Source organism: Aplysia californica, unplaced genomic scaffold, assembly GCF_000002075.1.
Source record: "Aplysia californica isolate F4 #8 unplaced genomic scaffold, AplCal3.0 scaffold00079, whole genome shotgun sequence".
In the NCBI taxonomy this organism is placed as follows: Eukaryota; Metazoa; Mollusca; class Gastropoda; order Aplysiida; family Aplysiidae; genus Aplysia; species Aplysia californica.
In genome coordinates, this window is record NW_004797349.1 from 1,648,813 (window position 1) to 1,664,780 (window position 15,968).

Consider the following 15,968-nt stretch of genomic DNA (forward strand, 5'->3'; position numbering starts at 1 on the left):
TGTGCATCTCTCTGCCTTCCTCTCTGCGCATGTGTGTGTGTCAATCACTTGCGCCATTTTTGTTTCTCTTAAAACACTCACTGCTGAGGTGTAGACTGTGTTCAAACTTTGATGGGTCATCATGAAAGTATTGACTGTCGTGTAAATGAAGCGTGCCTGAAGCCAAAGTTACCGTGCTTAAACTAGGCATGTAATTTATTTATAGCAAAAATTCGGTAAGAGCCGTTTAGTGTGCTTGAATCCGAAACGTGCTTTATGCCGGCGTGGACTGTAGAGGTTTTACGGCGCTCGCAACTGCATAAGGTCATATCAGCGCCAGAAGATTAGAGGTGTTACAAGTACAAGAGAGTAACAAACATAAAAAAGAAGAAGGGGAGGTAAGGACGATAGATGTTTGATAGGAAAGAAGAAGCAAACCACACCAGAGCACCAGCCAACCACCCACAACTGAACAGACCCAGTTATATTGTTGTACTAGCACTAGCAGTAGCAGCGATTTACGAAGTTTATAACAAAATTGCCCCGTAGGGTTCAGCACTAAGTAAGGTGTTTGCACAATCCAGACCGTTGGAATTATTTCAGTGGGAAATGCTGACTGCAGTGTTAAGCTCCAGCTGTGATTGCAACCTCTGTAATTGGAGTAACTTGAAGTACAGGCCCGTCCATGTGCCCTGTTCTATGTTAAGTTGTTAACCCACTCTGAATTTTACTTTAATGAGACTCCATGGTGCAGTATTATCGTTTAACCACCATTGGTTTAATCCTGCACTACATAATTAACATGTGCTGCTTAGTAAGCATTGTCAGAGGTATGACCTATCAGAATGTACTACTTATTACTTATTCACTTTTATCTATTTGGGGCTTCAGCCAGGTGTCCCCAGCTTTACACTACACACCCACCCTTGCTCGGTCCGACATTATGTCGCACTTTATAATAGGCCTACTTTAAACGACTTTTCACATTTGGCTCAGTCCTTTTGGAGAAGGACATTTAACTCAAGAGGTCCTGAAATAAACCTAATCTAATAATAGTGTTGACAGGGGCATTAAACTATACCACTTTTACACCTTTCCTTTTATATATATATATTGAGAAGCATCTCTTGAAATAAAACTCATACATTGTATTATCATCACTCCAACAAATGATTGAAGAGTTTTAGATAAAATAGAAGTGGACTGATGCAAGTGCTTCTCTGCCTCTCAGAGCCAATCCAGGCCAATTAAGACTGCATCCCAGCATACGCCAAGAAAAGAAAGAGAAACTCTATAAATACAAGTATCTCATCAATTAGTACTCATAACAGTAGGCCTATCTGTCTTTTTTTTTTTTCATGAAAAGACATGCAGCAAGTACAGAATGCACTTGGAAAGTGAAACAACTACGACTTTTTTTTAAAGTAGGTATTTTTACTCTCCCATCCATACAATTTAATAAGTAGGCCTCTAAGAAGTAAGTTCATTCAGTGTTTAAGTCTAAGGCCATTGACCCACATCACATCATATAAAACACTCATTTGTTGAATAAAGTTAGATCAACTATGCCACTACTATGAGGCAGGCTTCGGACCTTTGTCGGGGGGGCCCCACCCGGACTTCAAAGGAATACAGCATACCAGCAGAAATATCGAGATACTCAATGAAAATTCCCCCACTTTGGCATCGAACTGGGGTCTCCTGTGTGCATCAGTAAAACACCGTAAGTAGTAAGGCTACACCACAGACACTGGTGACTAAGACTTGAAGTTGAAGCGATGAAAGTTTGTACATGCACACGTGGCCTGGTCATTAAAACGATCTTCACAGCCCCGGTCCCAGAAGACAAACTGCACTATCATATTTCATAAAGAACAAGAAAAACAAAAACACAATCATTATCAGTAGTAGGCAGCAGTACATTCCCAATCTTTATTCTTTGCTGAAATATCTGTTGTGAACACAAGTCAACAGTATGGTCACAGATTCAAGTAAATAAGAACATCTCCATAACCACAACATCTTGCTTTGAATCATCAGTGACATAATACAATTGCGTAAGTTATTATTCCAGATTTTAAGTTATTGGAATTATATCGTATACAGAGTTTTGTTTATGTAGGCCCTACTTATAATAATAAACATACATCATGTTGAGACATTTTCATTTTTGCTTAAGTCATACGGTTGACTTAGGTAAGCTGTGTTTATTCAAGTTTAATAAGAAAAATGACTGAGCAATTGAGTTATGACCGTGACGACGTGTCAAACACATGATATTTATAGGCACCATCTCCTGTCCTTTGACAGCTGATAGTCACATCTGGCAGTGTTAAGTTATTCAAAATGTCATGGCAACGGAGTCTAACAGCAACATACAATCAAGCATTGTGTACTCTCTATCTCTTTCTCTGTGCTTATTTTAACTTTCAATTTTAATGTTACTCATTGAAAAAATATATTTCAGACTACCAAAGGCGCTGGGAACAAAAACTAACATCAATTCTTTTTGCACAAGAATTTAAAAAACAAAAATAAAAGTGTAAGCTATTTAACAAACACCTCAATGCATGTAGCTTATGAGCTTAAACACTTTACGGTAATTCTATGAGTTAACGATTTGAGACTGAAAATGATTCCACCCCACCATGTTGTGTCCATAAGAAAGCCATTGCCCTATATTCCAATTCTCTGACAATGTCGAACCTCATATTGAGCAGATCCACTGGGTTTGATCTTCATTCAAAGTTTTGCTGGAAAGGTTTGACAAATATATTAAACATGCATGAAAATCATAGGACAGCAGACAGTAATGCAATGGGGACGTCCAGCTGAATGGCATCAGGTTGACATTAGTCAGAATTGTGTGTTACTGTGTTCCTGGCAAAAACCTGCTTGACCTTATGTGGAGAGTTCAAAGGAAGCACATCAACACAAAAAAGTAATCTAATGCTGAGGAAAAAGCAAGACAGATGGGCAGAAACAACAAAGGGACGGTAAAGAAGTAGGAGCTACCACTGGCCCCTCCAACCACAAGCAGCATTACGATATTTTTGGACCCCTCAAACATCAGCAGCTTTGTTCCTCTAAAGAGAGATTTCCTTTTCCTTTAAAGCCACAGTGACTATTGAGCTTTTTGACTACACTGTGTACACATCACCAAACTGAGAACTGAACTCGCATTATGAGAAGGACGCACTCAACAGATCCCAGAACGACATGTGTCTGTATGATCTCTCTGTACAACACTGGGTGCGGCTGGTGTAAGAAGTCAAACTGCATCATTAAGACAAACCACAGGATTATTAAGATGTTCATTTTCAACAAATAGCTAGAAAAGACAACACCTTTTTCAATAATTTGATCATGGAAGATAATATTTTCCACCTAAAGGATAATTTGTTATCAAACAAAACAGCAGATTTTTGGGAACCAAGAATCCGAGGATCGTCCACCAATGTCAACTTCACCCACTGAGTGAAAGTTACCGTATGGTGAGGTGTGACATCAGATTACAGAAGGCACGACTGGGCCATACCTTTTTGAGGATAAGACAGATTCAGGGGTAACAGTAGCAAGATACCATGATATGTTACAGTACTTTGAGTTCCCAGCACCACAAGACACAGCGGGCACGTGGTGGAAACAAGGTGGAGTCAGTAAATACCTGTACAGCTGGTAAAACCATGTTAGGAGACAGTGAGACAGAATCAGTTCAAGAGGTGAAAATTTCAACTGGCCAGCCAGTTCACCTGGTTTGAGTGCACCAGATTTCTTGCTTACGGGCTTCTCAAGAAACATGTTTACAACAGCTTGCGTCAAGACGTTCAGCAAGTAAAGCAGAACATAATCACTGAGGATGAAATTCATGAACTCACTCAAAACAATAAACAAGCCTACTGACGCTATGCAAAATGTGTTGAAGAGGGTGCAGGGTCATGCGATATGATATTATGACTTCTGTGCCACCCTGCAGTTAGTTATACAATGTTAAATTAATTTAATTAAGTACAATGTACCTTCTTATTCCTAGATTGCAAAAGAAAAAGGAAGTGTCATATATCTAAATTTTGAAGTCTCCAACATCTTTTTACGCAAACCTCTTTGTACTTGAATACTGCTAATGGAATATATAATAATAAGATAACTGGATTTTTCCTACACATTTCTGTACCTAAAATAGCAGGTGATTTACTAGAACAAAAGATCTTTTTAAGTTAACAAAAGCTTAGCACATATATTATAATATAGAGCACCTGCATACAATGCGAATGAAAGATTTAACATACACACATACGGAATCCTCTATTGCAAGCACCGTAGCTTTATGTTTGTGTGCCAAGAAAGCCCTTATAACTTCAATGTATCAAATAACTGAAGTTTTACTAAAGACAACTGGCTACTACAACAAGTTCAATACATGAACAATTCATCCATTGAATCAAACCTCCAGCGACAGTTCCGCACATAAATATTTAATGTACATTACATCAACTGACTTCAACATTAAACAATTACTTTGGCAAGAATCCGAGGTAAAATGATGATAATGAAAAGAAAACACTCCATCCAACTTCCTGCAAAGAAACAACCATACACACCAACAAGCCGATTCACACAATTGACCAGCACTTTCACTCCGAAAGTCCCATATATTTCTCCACTTGCAACAGCAAAGGTTAAGGTGAATAAACACCAATAACCAAGCCCACTTTTCTTGACCAGATACCCATCCACCCCCACCCCTACCCCCTGAATTAATGACATACGTGGAATGAGTGGATGAAATTCTCAGAGCTAGGAGAACACTATATAACAAATTTACAATTAGCCTACCCTTAATGAATGTTTAGCACTGAACATAAACTTCCTTCTATGATAATAATAATAATAATAAATACCATTTGTATCGCGCACAAACCCACTCTACAGCAAGCTCTATGCACTTTACACTATATTATTACCCCAGCAGACCATAGAACACTCAGAAACATTCACAGCTTCCCGGGAAGCATGCAATGCAAGCAGCTGATTAAGAGCTCAAACACTAATAAACTGACAAGATCTTTCACTGTCTATAGCTGAGTACCCATTCACACCTGGGTGAAGTGAGGAAAATTCGTGTAAAGTGCCATCCAGGAACACAACGTCGGGTCCCTGACAGGATCTGAACCCACGACCTTACAGTTGCGAGTCTGAGAACCTAACCACTAGGCCACCGATGCCACAATAAACACATTTTAGCACAATTTATAACCACGAGGTAAACAAGCATATAAAATAAATAATAATAATAATTTCAAACACCACAAGCACTAACCCCTCAAAATATCTTGAATCTGAAAAATCACATTTTTATCCACACTGCAAATGTCAAAGAACAATGCAGTGTCATCTAAATCAAAGTCATCAGTGTTTCCTATCACATCAACAACCTTATCTAACAAGCTTTGATTTGCTTCTAACTGAGCCTTTTCAATTTTTTCATTTATAGAGATCAACTCTCCAATGGGTATGCCATTTGGTGCCAGGATATCTAGTCCTCTCGTCTCAGTCTCCTCTGACTTAACCACCTCCACAATACTGGGTTTCTCTTCTTTATCTTTCTTAGAATGGCTTTTGGACACTTTTTTACTGTTGCTTGAACCATCCTTTTCCATCTTGGGTTCCTGAACACCCTTTTTATACAGCTCCGGTGAATTTTTGGATGGCTTAGAAACTTCACAACTCTCACTGTCATTGGTCTGCTTGCTGAAAACATTCTTCAGATCTTTGTGCGATGAATTTATGGAGGGCTGGTCCTCCTCCGAATCACTGTCACTGTCTGTGAGTCCAGAAGTTATCTGTTTCACTTTCTCTTCATCCTCCAATGCTTCCCGGTCGGAATTTACCGCAGAAGGGCTATGAGATGACAAGCTGCTGCTACGATGGCGACTTCGACTAGAGCTTTTCTTGGTGTCTGAGACAGAGAGTCTTTCCTCAGCACCGGGAGACTGCAGTTCGCGAGGCTCTTCATGCTCCTCCTCAGACTGACTTTTTATAGGAGACAACAAGAGCTGAGGCTGGAAATCGGCAGTCAGAGCCAGTTTTTGAGACTTGGACAGGCCTTCTGATTTAACCCTCTTTTTCTCTTTCACCTTTTCTGGATCCTTGACCTTTGCTGCTACTGCTGTTGCATCTTTCTCCTCCTCTTTCTTTGGTTTTGACTTGTGCTTAGACTCATGACTATGTTTATGCTCACTTGAGTGTTTGCTCTTGTCAGGTTTATCTTTTGATATACTTGACGATGATTTGCCTTCTTTGGGTGGTTTTGTTACATTGCTGCTGCTTTTCTCCTTCTCTTTCTCCTTTGGCTTCACTGTCTTTTCTTCCGTACTGGCAGAGGAAGGAGCTGACTTGAACTTTTTATGCTCAGTTTCCTCTTCCCGAGCAGGAGATTCAACAGGTCTTTTATGAGATTTCTTTTCTTGTCTGTCCTTCTCTTTGCTGCTTCTGTCTTTTCCTGAATCCTCTTTAGGTCTCTTGGATCCTTCAGAAGTGCTCGACAAAGATGGCTGTGATGCTGATTTGTGTGAAGAACTTTTTTCTTTATGTTTTTCTTTATCTTTACTACTGGAATTATGTTTTTCCTTACTACTTGAAGTGCTGCTATCTTTCTCTCTACTCTCTCTGTCCTTATGTGAATGCTTCTCCTTACTTCCTGAACTCTTTCTGTCTGAGTGGGAAGCTGAACTTGACGTTTTACCAGCTGAGCTTGAACTATCCTTTTCTTTTAGACTATCTGTTTCTTTACTCTTTGAAGAAACCTCTGTCACTTTAGATTTGTGCTCTAAATCTTTGCTCTTATGATCTTTTTCTTTTTTATGAGTATCTTTGTCTCTATGTCCTGAGGACGAACTTTTTTCTTTCTCCTTTTCTTTATCTTTCTTTTTGTCCTTCGACTTATGTTTGACAGGTTTCACCTCTTTCTCCCTCTCAGAGCTCACGTGCTCCTTATGGAGAGAGTCTAGCTTATGCTTTGATGAAGATGTCTTATCTTTTTCTTTGTGCGACAATTCTTTTTTCGACATCAGAGAGGAATGTAAGCTTTCCTTTTTAGGAGATAGTTCTTTTTCCTTTTTAGCTGGAATCTTTTCTTCATCATCAGATGTTGTTGGGGATAATGATGACAAAGACTGAGCAGGGGACACAGATTTCTTCTTTTTCTTTTTGACTTTTTCCTGAGAATGAAACAAAAATTATAATTATTAATTTCATCATAAACTTCATCTTACTAACAAATACAAAAGAAGAAAACTACATACGACTGGGCTTCATTCTGAGCAGGTGGAAGTTATGTGTAAAAGCTGGAACCATATCTACCCCATAGTAAGTATAAAAAAATATCAGAACAAGACTTCAGTTTCACAGGATCAAGCTCACATCAAGCACATGTACATTTAAAAACTCAACTGCTGATCAAAAAAAGGAGTCTTCTTTCACCATATTATTATCAGTTACAAGTTACAGAACAACAGATGAAGGATAAGTTTGATTTAATAAAGCCTTATAGTTATACTCAGACTCCTGAATCACAACTGCTGACACTTGACAACCAAACTCTTTAAATTCTTTTTCATCCACACCAGTTTTGGAGCACCAAAATAAAAACCAGGGTCACTGGTGGTTTACGAAGATAAAAAAAAGCATAAATGTGTTCTGACTTGCACAATTTTACCCATATATGCATTAAAAAAACAGTACCAATTGGCAGACAATAATAAAAGATCCCTTCAGGCTAACTGGAGTTAAAAGTTACATAATGTAATTCTTTTCAACCCGTGACCATGAGCGGAAAAGAAATGATGGTGATATCTCTGATTTTTATTTTTTTTTCACAGAAAGATGTAAGGTCCACCTTCAAAACTTGTAACTCCAACTTGATCTCAACCTCCAGAAAGCAAGTGAGCAGTACTTAATGACAAGACAGCACCATGTCTCAATAGGAACACATTAGAACAAAAAAGCAATAGCATCACTGAGAAGAACAAGCAGCAGACTCCATAAACCACCCGATTTTCTGTTTCAGTCTTTTCATTCTTTACAACCACTGTGAACGGCTTTTTTAGTTTTAGAAAGTGTTTTACGGCACTTGCAACATAATAAGGTCATATAAGTGGCGAAGATTAGAGGTGTTACAAGAGAGTAACAAACACAAAAAAGAAGGAGGGGAGATAAAAATTATAGATGTTTGACAGGAAAGAAGAAAAAAAACACACGAGAACACCCGCCAACCACAAATTCTGTGAACAGCACAGTAAAATCTTGCTCCATATTCTTTTTGACCCTTCTCAGTACCTCATCCTCGAAATAAAAGTGAAGACTAAAAATAAGATAAGGCTGACATTATCAGAAACAAAATCAATCAAGCCTCCTTCTCATTACAATTTATATGAACAAAGATAGCTATGACAACTCTTTACCTTAAGGGGGTCTTTGGACGGCTTGGGTCCTCGTTTCTTTTCAGCTTTCGGCTTAATTGCAGTGCCAAATAGGTCAGTAAATGGCTGTGGTGTAGGCTCTACTCCTTGCTCAACCTGAAAGAGAACATTTTTATTTTTAATACACATGAACATTGAATTCAAAGGGGATAAAAAGCTTCAAAATTTCCACTGCAACAGAGAGAATAGAAAGAAATATATGAATGGTGGTTGAGGGGGGGGGGGAGTATTTAAACAGACAATGGGCACTTTAATGGCAGAGTACTTTGTCCCCCAGACAGAACAGTATACTGTAAAAAAAAAATCATTCCCAAAAAGAAGAGAAGAATTCTGACTTTAACCCTGATCTTCCATACATTTCTCACATTCATAACCAACTGCAACTTCCCATCATGACAAATTTCATCATACAGAAGAAACGTAATTTTATTTAAAAAGACACCTCAATATGAGGCAACTAACACAATGAAGAAATCACTCATAAACATTAAAAAGGCAATTGTAGTCTGGTCAGTTTGTCAAGCCCAAAGCCTTCACACAGTAACATTTTCTAAAGTACATAAAAATAACTCAAGTAACATTTTTGGGAGGATTAAGTGCCTGAGTTGACATAGGTAAGGTAATTGAAACAAACACTAGTTTCATGAGGCTAAGTTTCCATCAATGCACCTTTTTTATCAGCACGATGTGAATACTGTTTACGTGGAGTATAAGAAGTAGCTAATTGAAAATGCAACCAGTAGAGAAAAAAAATTATATTATTACAATTTCCAATTTTTAAAAAAACAAGTGGTTAACTAATGTCCTACTGTATCCGCACCTTAAAAAAGTGGAATGATGGTGGTGGTCGGGGAGAGGAGGAGGAGGGAAAGGCGTGTAAACAGACAATAGGTCATTTTTTCCCCTTCATTGTCTTATGTTGGACCAGGCAAGTCACAAAAATGCGTCATTTTTAGCATTGTGCCGTACCATGACGTTATAGAAGTTGGCAAAATTTTCCGTTCGCAGTTGCCCATAAGATATTACATGTGTGCCGCTAATCATCTAGCTGCAATTCTTCTGTACAGAGATTTAGCCACCTAACAAGCACACAGCGTAGATTCGTATTATGGAACAAAATATGCGCAATTCAGTACTAAATTAACTAGTTTGTGTTTACTGCTAGGCACCATAACGATCAATACAAGTCTGGTCTTGCAGACAAAACACATGTTCTTGAAAAGCATAATCACCAAAATGGCTTTAAAAATGAATAAAATTTCACTCTTTGACTAAGAAGTTTTCTGAAATTATGGGTAAGATTGGGAATACTGGAAATAAGGACTGTGAGAAAAGTGACACAATAGAAGACCCACCCAGGGTCTGGATATGTGTCACGAGTGGACAGGATCTAGACAACAAGTCCATTAAGACTGAAACATGAGACTGCTGTCCGGGGGGGACAGGCTTGGCTGAAAATCAGTGCTGACAGTAGGAACACATACCTTCTGGCAGTGAAAGGGTTAATGACAGCCCCATATCTCCATTGTTTGTTTGAGTAAAGAGAAGCACATCGACACAATAATGATCATTTAGTGATAGGACAAATAAGACAGTGACCGACAGACAGAAACAAAAATGTAGGACCTACCAGTGGCACCCTCCAACCACTCACAACTTTGACCCCAGACTGAAACAGAACAACAAAAATTTCAAGTAAATTATTTTGTAAATCTTACCCCTCCAGCTTTGATAAGTTTCGCTTTGAACTCAGGTGTAGGATTCTGAAACTTCAGCTTTTCGTACCGCACATTGTTCACTGGCGGTCCATCTTGAGCATTCAGAAACAAGTCGTACATAAAGTTAATCTTTCGAGGTTGCTGCTTGTTCTTGAAATGGATATCAATGGGAAGAATAAATCCTGCATAGCCACATTCACTGACTCTATATGGAGGCTCTGAGATCACTGGAACATAAAGGTATTAAGAAACAGATTAAAATATTTGTGTATACAGGTCTCCAAATACAAATGAAAACAAGGGATTTTTAAAAAAAATTTGGGCATTGTTATACTAACCAAAATGGAAGACTACAATGGAACAAAATTCGTATTTGTTTTTTGTTTCAGTTGAGGTTTTACGGCACCCGCAACTGCATAAGTTCATATGAACGCCAAGGGGTGGATGTCAACAGAGAAGTCCTTTCAGGGAATCAGACTCACTCTGCTCACCTCTCTAGCTTCAACAGCACAAAGTCTGCTTCGACTATCAAGGCATCCTGCAAATAGCGGGTCACATGAGTGTCACAAACATACAAAAAAAGAAGAGAAAAATGACGATAGTAAGGATTAAGAAAGAAAAAGCAGCAGTTCCCCGTTGTAGTTCAGGCACAGTTATGAGCATGACATTGTTAGATCAGCCCATTTACAATTCTACTGTGCATTAGAACGAGAAATGTCCCCCCTTTGGGAATGGCCTAAAGACACTTCAGTCAGTGGCACTGCCCTAGGGGGTAAATTTGGATTTGACTTGAAACAAAACACAGACCCTAACTAAAAAAAGGTACTGCTCTGGGCCAACCAACAATACAATTGCATGTTTGTTATAATTTATCATATGTCAATGTCCCTTAGCTGAATGACTTAATACAATACATGGTGATGTACACATACTGAGTGGCAAAATGGAAGAGTCATTATGGATGTATTTCATTACAGCTTATGACATATAAATATCATGTTATAAAATCCCACACCAAGATACAAATAATTGGTCTTTTTCTTTCCCTTTCTTTAAATGGCTGAAAAAATGCTCAAGCAACTTTATCAAATTTGAAGGGAAATGGGGATAAGGAACAGAATTTGCTGTGTAACTTACGAACGATGGATAAAAATGAAATGTCATGAGATACATACTATGATAATGAAACAGCCCAGTAAAATGTTAGTTCATTATTCACTGTATTCATAAAACAAAACCTATTCACTACAATCATAATGTCCCGTGCGTGCACTCTCCCCATTCATGTTGAAGGCAGGAGAGTTAATGGCAGCGCCAGAGCACACTATCAAACTGGTCTCTGCCTTGCTTCATCAAATTTGTCCTGTAAGTCTACTAGGGCCTGTCCCATTCCATGTGTAGATAGAAGGTCTGACCCCGCAATATGTAGTAGCAACCTTGTGATTAGCAGTTTTCATAACATGTATCAGACCCGTGACCTAGAAAAACAAACATGTCTGATTTTGGAGGATTTGATCAAACGATGCCAAAGTGGTAGCTTTTGCCCCTCCATGGAGGAAAAGCTGGCTGCCCTTAACTGTATCAAATGGGCACGGTGCAGTGCTAAAAAATTAACAATTGTAAAGGCTACTTACCTCTCACGGGCATTTTGAAAGTCTTGTGCAGACGAAAGACTACTTTTTCCACAAAGTATTCCAATCTGCTGCCTTCATAGCCCCGTACAAATACAGTCCAATCATGGGTGAATCCTTCTGGTGATGGCTCCTTCAGGAAGTTGGCTTGGTGCCCAAGTTCAATTGTAACTGTTACAACACAGTCGCTTGACTGGAACAAAAAGAAGGACATGAATGGGGATTCTTCTACATTCTTAATATAAAATTTTAAAGATTGAACAGCCAATTTTTCCCCCACATAAATCTACATGAGAATCTTATTATATATATAATGGAATATATGGGGGGGGGGGGGGGGGGGGACTAAAAAATGGCGGAAAATTGGAAGCACTGAACGTTAGAACTATAGAACGAAGACACTTCCTTTTTTCCGGACCCGAGTCCGAATAACATTTTTTCATATTCGGACTCGAGTCCGAATATGAAAAAATGTTATTCGGACTAGGAAAGGAATTCTGAATGTTGAAATATGTAAAAACTGAATAAAAAGAACTTTTTTAAAGAGTGATTTAAATCACTGATTTTTATTTTAAAAATCAAGTTGATTTAAATTTTAAAAACGAAGTGACTATTTCTTCGAACGTTCGGAGAAATAGTGCCGATCTTTATTTCTACGAACGGTTTCCGGCTTCCGGTCTCGTGATTTTTGGCCTATTTATTGCGAGAGTTCGGCGCCAACTTTCATTCTGCCTCTGGTCTGGGAAGGAGCACCGCATGGCAAGCCCGCCTACAGACAACCTTCAGTAGCACCCACCACACACCCACCACCATCATGCACATGTACACACACTAACTAAACATGACCAGTGGGCAACTTTTGAACGTATGACGAGCTGAGCTGTGGATGGAGAGACAGTGTGAGTGAAAGAGCGGGTGAAAGGAAGAATGTGCGAGTGTATCCACAGGCGACAGCAACTACAAGACGACGACACCGACCTCCCTGGCCTGGTCCACAGCTCACGAACGAAAGGAATGCAGCTCAGGCAGTGTTTTGCCTATTATTGTCCATGGTTCGCATGGTGCAAGGGAATGAGTGAGATTTTCTTTGTGTGTGCCTGGAGGGAGGGGGTGGGGTATGAAAGTCATGCGGACGGGGATGAGCCGCGGGTCATGCGGACGGGGATGAGCCGCGGGAGAGAACAGGGGAATTAAATGAATGAGTGAAACTGAAAGAGACGAACGACTCATGAGCCATGGAGTGAATGGATCTTGTGTTTCTATTTTTGTATACTTTGAACTGTTACTGAAAACACACTCACACACACACACACACACACTCACTCCTCACTCTCCACTTACAACCACACACAGCACGCACACGCACACACACACACACACACACAGGAGCAAATTTTTGGGTCTATATCTATTTAATTTTCAAGAGCTAGTCTAGAGATTTTTAGATGAGTGTAAAAACGTGAAAAAGAAAGGTTTCACAACAGAATGAAATCAAAATTAGAACAACCCACAAACAACAACAAACATTAACAAATAAGGGCGTGTGTCCACCTGTCCGAAGAAAATTTGCTGTTTTAACCCTAAATGTGCGTAATTTTTTTTTTTTAAGTACAGGATATTAGCCTACATGTAAATTATGGAATAACACACATTAAGAGGCTTGCCAGTGTCAGTACATTGGTCGCAGCAGTGACAAACGCAGATGCCAGTTCTATGTGTCGTTATCAATAACCCTCCGTAGATCTAGATCTAGATCTAGACAGCACACGAGTGAACACAACACATTACGTTTAAGAGCAGCACCCTTCATAGGCAACACGTCATATCTGTAGCGAAAAACTGTTTGGAGTTGTAGCATTTCTTTATATAAATATTTACTGCGGACATTTTTTGGACCGATCGAACCACATTGTAAACGAACAATCTTTGGTAGGCTTATACTTTAATTATAGATCTTTATAATATCCGAAATTTGCGGGAAAGGATGAGATTTCAGAGTGTTCGGAGAAATAATGCCCAGCTTTATTTTCCCGAACGTTCGGAGAAATAGTGCCTAGCTTTATTTTCCCGAACGTTCGGAGAAATAGTGCCCAGCTTTATTTTCCCGAACGTTCGGAGAAATAGTGCCGGCCTTTTAAAAATCAACTGATTTAAATCAACCCAATCCTGCCTATTTCATTTGCAAATCTGCGCCGACAAATTATTAGTAATAGACCAGCAGCACGACGCTGGAGAATAGCTTCTGATCTATTGACCGAAGCGACGCCGGAGAATAGCCACTTGCATATTATTATATGTAGAAACGATGGCTTTTAATACCAAAAACCGTGTGTATACTACACAGTCTGTGCTAGGCTTATTCAGAAAGCTGTGTTTCAAAAGGCCACCTCTATTCTCACCCGGAGTGAGAATAGTGCAGGCGAGTCTTGTGGCTATTCTCACCCGGTGCACGTTCACCAAATTTTGCGTTCACTCTAAACCACAGAATTTTACACTGTGATAACAGAAAAATTGTAGAATTCTGTGCCGTGAACAAACGTTCCATTACAACTGTAGCCTACTAAAAGCGTACAATTTTGTCTGTGGGCAGTGGAGAGAGAGAGAGAAAGAGAGAGAGGAGTAGCGCGAGAATTTCAGGGCAAAACAAAATGGCGACCCGCGTAGTAGTTCGGCTCGATTCGAAAAGTTAAATAGCCGTAGCATCTTTGTAGACAACCAAATTAATTTACTTTTGTGTTTTAACATCATTTTTTAACTTTGTTTTGGTCAATTTGATCTTCCACACCGATACAGTATTCAGAAAGAGACAGAGAGAGAGAGAAGAGGGGAGGAGTTGATCTTGCGAGAACTTCCGGGCGGGTGAGAATAGCCACTTTCATTTCAAAAAGCACGGGAGGCATTCAGAACGCGGCGTTGCAAATAGCCCCTGCCTAAAAATAATGAAGAAAGTACATGTAGCCTACTGTAGGCTAATAATACTAGATCTAATATAAACCAGGTCTACAGAGGCAGACACTCTCTTGACTCACATCTTTGGAAGCCATGGTCATTGTGAGTTCGACAACAATGGAGACTTCAGGTCGATATACACAGGAAACTCTTACAATGTAATCCTTGGATTCTATGTGGGCCACACCCAAAGCAGATTGACAACAGTTCAGGCAAAATCACAAACGTCCTTTGAATACTAGATCTAGATTCTATGTTGAACGACAGATGGAACGCCAAAACGTGGACCAACTTGTCCATGACATCACAAAATCATGGCCAAGGCAACATGCTATACAACATCCTGAGTATAAAATCAAGTTAATCAACATTCGAAATACTAGATCTAGATCCAGCACAGTGTCGTTGCACAACAGGCACACAAATGCCAAAATCTCGATTCCAGTCAGTGTGCCTTCGTCCAACTAAGACAAGACAGACACTGTCAGTCCTGTACGGCCAAGCAATGAAGCAAGCTGGATCTAGGCTAGCCTACCAAACCCACAACCAGAAGCTGTAGGTTTCTGTTATGCCCCCCAGATTTTTTTATGGGGAAGTAAGTAGCAATTATATTTATCCGCCAAAAATAAGCTCCCTCCGCGGTTTCGGTGCAGAAGAAGAAGAAGAAGAAGAAGAAGAAGAAGAAGAAGAAGAAGAAGAAGAAGAAGAAGAAGAAGAAGAAGAAGAAGAAGAAGATTGTTAATAAGAAGAAAGTGGCTATTCTCACCCGCCCGGAAGTTCTCGCAAGATCAACTCCTTCCTCCCCTCTTCTCTCTCTCTCTGTCTCTTTCTGAATACTGTCCATCGGTGTGGACGATCAAATTGACCAAAACAAAGTTAAAAAATGATGTTAAAACACAAAAGTAAATTAATTTGGTTGTCTACAAAGATGCTACGGCTATTTAACTTTTCGAATCGAGCCGAACTACGCGGGTCGCCATTTTGTTTTGCCTGGAAATTCTCGCGCTACTCCTCTCTCTCTCTCTTTCTCTCTCTCTCTCCACTGCCCACAGACAAAATTGTACGCTTTTAGTAGGCTACAGTTGTAATGGAACGTTTGTTCACGGCACAGAATTCTACAATTTTTCTGTTATCACAGTGTAGAATTCTGTGGTTTAGGGTGAACGCAAAATTTGGTGAACGCGCACCGGGTGAGAATAGCCACAAGACTC

General features: G+C 39.5%; 1 protein-coding gene across 1 annotated transcript; it reads right to left on the bottom strand.

Annotated features, from left to right (window-relative positions):
- Nucleotides 1-5,145: 5,145 nt before the first annotated feature.
- LOC101855777 (protein AF-9) lies at nt 5,146-15,350 on the bottom strand. Its single transcript, XM_005094316.3, has 5 exons — nt 14,838-15,350; nt 11,812-12,001; nt 10,178-10,404; nt 8,442-8,555; nt 5,146-7,199 (listed from the first exon to the last, which is right to left on the bottom strand). The coding sequence occupies exons 1-5, from the start codon at nt 14,856-14,858 to the stop codon at nt 5,295-5,297; spliced, it is 2,457 nt and encodes an 818-aa protein (XP_005094373.1). The 5' UTR covers nt 14,859-15,350; the 3' UTR covers nt 5,146-5,294.
- Nucleotides 15,351-15,968: the final 618 nt, after the last annotated feature.

What these genes read in the sequence shown, in the direction of transcription:
- LOC101855777 (XM_005094316.3), bottom strand. Translation starts at nt 14,858, where the DNA reads ATGACCATGGCTTCCAAAGAT. An exon ending in TTTCAAAATGCCCGTGAGAG is followed by an intron (nt 10,405 to 11,811) that starts GTAAGTAGCCTT and finishes TTTATGTTCCAG; the next exon opens with TGATCTCAGAGCCTCCATAT. An exon ending in AACTTATCAAAGCTGGAGGG is followed by an intron (nt 8,556 to 10,177) that starts GTAAGATTTACA and finishes GTTCTCTTTCAG; the next exon opens with GTTGAGCAAGGAGTAGAGCC.